Source organism: Pteropus vampyrus, unplaced genomic scaffold (genome assembly GCF_000151845.1).
Source record: "Pteropus vampyrus isolate Shadow unplaced genomic scaffold, Pvam_2.0 Scaffold426, whole genome shotgun sequence".
In the NCBI taxonomy this organism is placed as follows: Eukaryota; Metazoa; Chordata; class Mammalia; order Chiroptera; family Pteropodidae; genus Pteropus; species Pteropus vampyrus.
Genome location: NW_011889207.1, coordinates 427,964 through 436,069, shown reverse-complemented (window position 1 = coordinate 436,069; position 8,106 = coordinate 427,964). Strand labels below are relative to the sequence as shown.

Genomic DNA, 8,106 nt, shown 5'->3' with positions numbered 1-8,106 from the left:
GTGGTTTCCCAAGCCCCAATCCAGCTACTGAAATTCTTCTTCCTTTGCTTCTCTCAACTGTCACACAAGTGGATTTAGTTCATCCCGAGCTTCGGAATGTCTATAAAAACTCGGTTCCGAGCTCAACAAAGCAGATGCACCTTCTTTAGATGGCAGTTGGAGGGGCAAGCCCTCTGGTCCATACACAAGACGATTCCGTCAAAAGGAATTCTAATGATGGCCATATCTCCATCCTGTCATATCAGGAAGAATATTCTAATGACGACCTGTCAAAATCGAATGGTCAAAAACGAAAGTTCTAAAACGAAAGTTCTGAAAGTTTCCCGATAGAACACAGGAGAATGCACAGACATTTTAGAAAGATTTTGGCCCTGGATGGGCAGTCGGTCTGCTTTTTCTTCTAAGATTTCTAGCGCTCGCGAGCACCTCTCACTGACGCGTCTGATCGTCTGATCGTGTGAGCTATTCACTTCCAGCTCTTCCCCGGACAGCAGGGAGTCCTCACACAAGGCTGACGGTTCGCAGAATGTGGGCTCTTCGCATGATGTGGACTCTTCGTAACAGCACAAACACTTATCTGGTTCTTAATATCCGCCAGGAAGAATGAACTCAGGTCATCCTCAAAGCGACCCTTGAGGTAGGTCTTCTGATCATTCTCTGTGTTACAAAGCAGGAAACTGGGGCTTAGAGAAGTTGAGGGATTTGCCCAAGATGACATGGATTCTGCGGGGCAGAGCTGGGATTTGAATACAGGCCGGCTGTCTCCAGAGTTAGCCTTTTAACGACTTGATAGAGGTTTGACACTGTTCCAGTCTTGAGTATGGAGAACGCCCTGGTGTTCTGGCCTGGCTCTGGCCTGCTGGCAGCGAGGCGGGCTGAGGCAGGACAGGCTGATCTGATTATGGGGCGAATCGGCAGCCAAGGTTTGCCATGTGCAGTCCGCCCAACGCGGGGTGTGACTGTGGGAGAGTGACAGCGGCGTCACGTTCAGGACGCCGCCGTGATTAACAGATGCACTTGGCCATGGACTCTGCCATGGAAGGTGCTTAAAGGGCACTCGCTGCCCGATGCAGTGTGTGAGCCTGGGAGCTGGGTGGGTGGAGGCTTCTCCCAGCTGCACCCTGTCACTCAATCTGGGGTCAGCACTAGGGCCCGTGGGTTCCGGCCCCCCACCTTCCCCTTCCTGTGGCCTCCTCCTGCCCTGAATCCTTGCCTCTGTTCCCTGCGCCACCAAACTCATCAGCATCCTAACTCTTCATCGCCTGGAACCATACTTGCCTTCCAGCCCAATGAGATTAAACCTCCCTGGACAGCATTAGGCATCCTTAATGGTTAATTTATTTATTTTTATAGTTTTACAGTTCCTGCAATTTAATTTAAAAAAATAAATAAATAAAGACTTTCAGGCTGCAAGACTGGCCTCCACGGCTAATTAGATTCCACAGATCTGTCCTGAAAGGTATAAATCAGTTTTTAAAAAAATTATTACTAAATGTGCTGCTATGGTACGTAAGTGACCCGAGCGAGCGCTTTGACGCAGGGAAGAGGAGGCGGGGCAGAGGATGGTTGCTTTCCTCCGTCAGCTCTGTCCTTTTCCAGGCCTCGGCCTTGGGCAGGGCTGGCTGGGCTGGGGTTCGCTGGCGCGGTCCGGTCCGCAGCGGGCCCTCCTACCTCCAGCTGGACCTCAGCTGGGCCCTCCCCCCGCAGCTGCCCGCCTGCCTCCTCCCCAGGGGGTCACGTGCCCTGATGAGATAATGTATGTCAACAATCGAACGCCGACGACGATTACTGTTATTATTATTTTTCTCATACTCCTGGGAATCCCTGTGCACTCCCCTCCCCCGCCCCTCCCAGACCCGCTCGGCAGGACGGCAGGGGACACTGCGAGGCCAGGCCGCCCCCCGCCGTGTGTGGGCGGCGGTTCCCGGCGCAGGTCCCTCGCCCGGACGCGGACCCCGCCACTCTCAGTAACGGCTTTCCCAGTTCTTCCCGGCCTCGGGGACCTTTCCCCGGAAGGAAACCCCCGCGGTCCCAGTGAAAGTCCGGAGCTGCGGAAACCCTGGTCCTCGGGCCTGTCCGCCGGCCCCCGCCCCCGCCCGGCGCCCGCCCCGCCCCGGGCCCCGGAGCCAGGCTGCCGAGGAAGGATCTGACCGGCAGTTTCCTGCCATTGTCTCGCTGGGGCTCCTCAGCCACCCCGCTCCCGCCCGTCCCCTGTCCCCACGCCGACTCTGCAGCCTCGCCTCCCCGAAGCCCGGTCTCTAGACAGGCCGGCCCCCCAGCGCGTCCAGCGTGGGCCCGCAGTTCTGTTCGGCCGACCCACTCTCTCCTGGGGCTGCCTGCTACCTTTGAGAGGACTGACTGGGGCCTGGGGGTCACCAGGGCCACCAAAGCCCACCAGGAAGTTGAGGCACGTGGTTACCAGGGCAACCATCCTTGTTAGGCCTGCTCGGTACCACTCATCCTCTCTGGGGAGGCGAGGATTTGATGGTGTGGCTCCCTCTCCCAATAAATCAGATCTGACAGAGGCCACAAAGGGTGGGCAGGGAGCACCAGCACCAAGAAGGGTCGCTGGCCAAGCGGGGGGGAACCATTTACCCTTTCCTCACCCCAGACACCAGCTCGTGTATTGGGGAGCAGGGCCCTGAGGGCAGGCCTCAGAGCTGCCCACCCTACCTCAGAGTCTCCCTGGGGTGGACCCCAGGGAGAGGCTTGGGGAGGTGGGAGGAGGGCCTGTCTGCACTTGATGGATGGCACTGAAGAAATGTCTGGCACTTGGGCTCCTGCGGGGGAGGTGAAGCCGTAGCCACCTCTCCCTCCCCCATCCGCATTCCTGTCTGCCCGCCCAGGAAGGGGGAGGGGGTGGGCAGCTAGAGCTGGGACGGGACGGCCCTTAGAGAGTCATTTTGCAAACGATCACGTGTGGGCACTGGCATGGGAGTGGAAGGCACGTGGACAACCCCCAAATCCCAAATGAGACAAAAAAGGGATCCACGTGTCCCCACCCCACTCTTCCTCCTCGGCTCCCAGGCATCCCTGGACAGGAGACGCCAAACGCTCCATCCAGCCCCCGCTCCTTCCATGTGGTGCACCAGGCGTTGGGTAATACAGCCGTCCTCATGGTGGGGTCCAGAGACCCTGCGAGTCCCCAAAACCCTTTGGGGGAGGGATGAGGCCCGAACGATTGTCATGCTCCTGCTGAGACATGATTGGCCTCCACCGTGCTGATATCCGCAGGGAGGGTGTGAGGGGTGGCAGCTGCTCACGTCTCCGCGTGAATCGGGGCAGTGACACTGGATGAGTCATTGTAATTCTCATTACCACGTATTGGCAGTTAAAAAAAAAAAAAGCCAGTTTCTCTTAAGAATGTTCTTGATAAAACAATAAAAAGTTACAAACATGTGAATGGGTTTATTATGGTTATTTAAATGAATTAACAGGGCTTGTTTTAATTTCTAAAATGGTACGTATCGATAGATGTAATCCACAAAAACAAAAGCTCTCGGGCCCCTCCATAACTCAGAATGGCGTAAGTGGGTCCTGGGACCCAAGTGTCAGCACTGCTGGGGAGACTCTGAAGGGGGGGGGTGGCCTTTCTCAGGTACTGCTCTCCAAGCTGGAGAAGCTCGTCTTATCTGATGTAGGGGGTGGAGAACATGGCCTGTGTTTTCTGGCAACCCCCTCTCCCCAAAGAAGAGACACTGTCGCTGGAATCAAGGTTTTGATGGCTGCTCTCAGGAGAAGCAAAGCAAACAGGCCTGCGGCCCCCACCCAGTGACACCCCTCTCCCCTCGCACTGTATCTGACATTAGGGGGGCGGTTGAGGGGGGTTCGTGGCCTGTGTGGGCTAGACCCAGATGTGGACTCCCCTCATCCCTAGGGTCACCTACAGTCCCTTTTCCTGTTCCCCCAAGATAGCTCTTCTCCCTCTCCACGAAAGTCACAGTGTAGCAAGGTTGAGTTGAGGGTGGAGGGTATGGGAGGGGCGGGAGGGTCCAGGAATCCACACCCCAGCCCAGCCCACACGGGGGCATGGGGCGGAGAGCGGGTGCTGTGCCTGCCTGTGTGCCGCTTGACGTGGCTGTGTGCTTTGGTCCGGTCCTGTGAGCTCTGCGTTCCCCCCCACACCAGTCCCCTTTCCGAGGTGATAAACGGTGTCTCCACTGAGGTCAGCACACCTGAGCTTTCAAACCACTTCTCCGATCCTTCGGCAATGGTGGGGCTGCTGTAGGCGAGGCTGAGGCCTGGCGCCTCTCTGTCGCCTCCGGCACAGAGAAAGGAGGCATCCAAGGCCAGGAGGGGAGGTGGGTCAACCTCGGGTGCTAGTCCCCCGCTCCCCCAGGAGCCAGTAGGTCCGAACTTTGCCTTTGCCCTGGAGGGAAAGAGAAGTTGGGGTGGGGAGTGGCACACCCACTTTCCCAAATGATGTGTGTGGGGTTGGCCAACTGAGAAAAAAGCTGAGGGACGGTCACCCCCTCGAGGCCCCCATGGGGTGGTGAGGCAGGGGCTCCCCTCTCTACCTTCATTTCTACATCCCCACGAAGCTCCAGCTCGAACCCACCGAACTCCTCCAGCACGGCCTTGGTCTCAGAAGACAAGTGGATCTTCAGGGCTGAGCGGGATGAGGGAGAAGGAGGGTAAGGGATGTGAGAGAGGGGACGTGGGGACCGCGGGGTAGGAAGATGCTCTCCCTCCCTCCTTCGGCCCGGAAGCCTAATGCAGAGCCCCACCCCACCCACGAGGTGTCTGACCATGTGGTCCCTCCCTTGGAACTTCAGAGCTGTGTCCTCTATCCTGGTCCCCAAGAGTCACGTATAGCTATTTAAATTTAAATTAATTAAAGCTAAGTATAGTTAAAAATTCGGGGCCTCAGTTGCATGACCACATTTCAAGAGATCCCAGCCCCGCGTGACCGAGGCCGCCATGCTGGCCAGCAGAGATTGCCCCGCGTTTTCATCGCCGTAGGCTGTTCTGCTGGACAGTGCTCCAGCGCGTCACCGGGCAGACAATACGGCATGGTGGTCAGGGCTCAGGCTTCGGACCTTGCCCTGCCCAGTGCGAATCCCAGCCTGACCACTTGCTTGGGGGGAGTCATGAACTCTCCGGGCCTCGGTGTCCTCGTCTGCGGAATGCTGGCAGTGACAGCACCCATCCCCTCCGGCTCGGAGGAGGCACTGTATCAGCGGTTGCTCTTGCTGGTGTGTAACTCTCGCCCTCATTTTCTGGCCGAGAGAACGGAGTCCCAAGGGAGGAGGTCTGCCCAGGCTGCTGGTCTCAGACCCAGGCCCCTTGTGTCCTGACTGGCGCCCCCACACCCCTCTTCTGGCCTCCCTCTGAACTCCCGGGGCCTGCAGCACAGAGGCCTTGCTCTGTTACGGAACCACTTCTCAGAATATGCTCCCTGAGCACCGGACCCGGTGAGAGGCTTTCTTCAGCAGCCCCGAACGCAGTGCCCAGGGAATGTCTGCGGAACCGGAGGCCCCCTGGGCTCCAAGGAGCTCTTCTCCGGCTGCAAGGCTTGGATGGGGTCTGCGTGGACCCCAGCTAACTGTGGGTCTGAGTCTTCTCAGTATCCCAGGGCCTGGCACTCAGTAGTCACTCAATAAATGTTGACTTGATTGAATTGTGTTGAATACAGCAGGAGAGCAGAGGGTCAGCAGGAAGCAAGACCAAGGGAAGAGGGGAGAGCAAGCATTTATTAGGTACCTACTGTGTGCCAAGGGCTGTGCTAGGTTTTTTTCAAGCCGAGACAGGCATCGTTTTACAGCTCAACGGCTGAGGCTCGGAGGAGTGGATGACAGTTACGGGCTTGTCATGTTTTATGGCTTTTCCCCATCACTCTAGTGAGTACATGTTCTACTCCCATGTCACAGATGAGGGGAGCGGGGGCTCGGGGACGTGCGGCACACTGGCCCGGCTGGGGCAGCTGGAGAGCCGAGGTTCACCCCAAGTGGGCCGCTCTGAGCCCTCCTCACCACAGCTGGGAGGCGCGGAGGGGCCGTGAGGCCGACATTCCTGCTGGGACTGTGAACACGGCAAAGACTTTGCAACGCTTGTCAAGGTGGAGCTAGGACCTCAGACTAGATTCGAGGCGATCTGCCCCGGCGAGCCCTTTGGAGCAGGAGCCTGGGGCAGCCCGGGCTAAGAGAGGTGACAGGGATGGGACAGGCACAACCTGCATTGGGAACTTTGGGCTCCAGCTACCCTGTCCTCCCGCCCTGTCTAGAGGGTGGACACCATACCTTCCCCGTTAGACTCCATTCTTGAGGCCGTGTTGACTGTGTCCCCAAAGAGACAGTAACGGGGCATCTTCAGCCCCACCACACCAGCGCACACGGGTCCTGGAGGGAGGGAAGCAAGTCAGCAAGGGGAGGGAGGGTGGTAAGGGAGGTGGGTGGAGGATGGAGGGTGGCCACAGGGCGGGGCTGGGGCGCTCCGCAGAGGCAGGAGGTGGGATGAGGCAGGTGGAAAGAAGCCTCCCTCCCGCGGCTCCAACCTTCGGGAGCCGGCTCGGGGCTTCGGGCTTCGGGGGCCTCACCTGTGTGGATGCCGATGCGCAGGCGCAGCTGCTCCTGAGGCCGGTGGCGGATGCGGAAGGAGCGCACGGCGTCGAGCAGCGCCAGGGCCATGCGGGCCACCTCGCGCGCGTGCAGCCGCCCGTTCCGCACTGGGAGCCCGGACACCACCATGTAGGCGTCCCCGATCGTCTCCACCTGTGAGGGCGGCGCGAGGGCTGGACCGTCTCTTCCCTGTGCTGCCCCCAACACCTCGTGCCCTGTCATTCTGTCCGCTCATCGGCCAGCTGGCCGCTCTTTCCTCTCCCCCCACCCCCCGCCCCCGCACGGTTTCTCTCCCTGCTCCTGGGTCCTCCTGTGACACTGTCTCCGCCTGTGTCCCTTGGTCTCCTCTCTTACGGATTCTATGTCATTCTGCCCTTCCCCTCTCGCTGGCCTTGTCCCTGAGTCTCTGTCTGTCTGTCCGTCCCTTCTCATCCCTTCCCCCATCCTCACCTTGTACACGTCGAAGTTGTCTATAACAGCATCGAAGCAAGTGTACAGGTCATTGAGCAGGGTCACCACCTGGAAGGAAAGAGAGCCAAAGGGGGCAGGGGGTGAGGGACCCCGCCTGGGCTTGGGCGGGTGGGAAAAGCGGAACCAGAAACTGGCCTGCGGGGGTGAAGACGCTCCGCCCAGCACACCTGTCTGGCTGCCCGCTGCGGCTGCGCCCTGACTCACCTGCGCCCTGACTCACCTGCATGGGCGTGCTCTCTGCTGACAGGGCTGTGAAACCCACGATGTCACTGAAGTAGATAGTCACGCTGTCGAAGGCTTCGGCCTGGACGGTCTCCCCGCGCTTCAGCTGCTCAGCCACCGAGCTGAGGGGCCAGGGGTCAGAGGGTGAGGCGGGGCGGGGCCAGGGGCGGCGGGGCGGCACCAGCCAGGGCACTCACTGGGGCAGGATCTGGTAGAGCAGGGCCTCGGCCTTGCCCTTCTCCTCCAGGTAGGCCTGGGTGCGCCCCTCCACCAGCTCCTCCAGGTTGTCGGCGTACTGCTCCATGCGACGCAGCAAGTTGTCCAGGATGTTGCTGCTGTTCTCCCTGGGGGGGGCGCGGGTGGGACGAGGGTGCCGATTGGGGACGCAGCGGGGTAGGGGTGCAGGGCCAGAGGGGAGGAGGAAAGGTAGCTCATCCCTGCGACTGGGGGGTCAAGCCGGAAGCTTCGGGCATCCTGGCGATTTTGTTCAGCCCGGGGGAACACAGTGAGGACGGACAGGACGCCAAAGGCACCGGGATCGATGGGGACCCGCGGCAGGGCGCGCGGGGTCAGCGTTGCGTCTGGAGGCACCGGGCCGCGGGGGCCAGGACGCGAAGCCCCCGGAGGGCACAATGGGAGGGGAAGCGTCAGGAGTGGGGGGGCTCCTGTGGTGGGCAGAGAGGCTGCAGCAGAGGCGGGAGGCCCCGTCTTCTCTGCACAGAAGACTAGGGACCGTGGGGGGCTGGGCAGGAAGGGTGTGGGGTGGCGGTGTTGGTGGAGGAGCAGGAACGAGGGGTAGGCGACTGTTGGACTGTCGGGTCGTACGGTGCTGCGAAGGGGCCTGCGAGGCTATGGC

At 59.9% G+C, this 8,106-nt stretch overlaps 1 protein-coding gene across 1 annotated transcript in view; it reads right to left on the bottom strand.

The window, feature by feature from the left end:
• Window positions 1-3,383: 3,383 nt before the first annotated feature.
• Window positions 3,384-8,106, bottom strand: part of NPR1 (natriuretic peptide receptor 1) — a 15,277-nt gene continuing 10,554 nt past the window's right edge. Inside the window, exons 15-21 of the mRNA XM_011381080.2 lie at window positions 7,448-7,702; window positions 7,249-7,372; window positions 7,008-7,076; window positions 6,536-6,710; window positions 6,240-6,338; window positions 4,518-4,609; window positions 3,384-4,369 (exon numbers count right to left, since the gene is read on the bottom strand). Coding sequence (XP_011379382.1) covers window positions 4,307-4,369; window positions 4,518-4,609; window positions 6,240-6,338; window positions 6,536-6,710; window positions 7,008-7,076; window positions 7,249-7,372; window positions 7,448-7,702 — 877 coding nt within the window. The 3' untranslated portion in view covers window positions 3,384-4,306. The remainder of the gene's footprint in view (window positions 4,370-4,517; window positions 4,610-6,239; window positions 6,339-6,535; window positions 6,711-7,007; window positions 7,077-7,248; window positions 7,373-7,447; window positions 7,703-8,106) is intronic.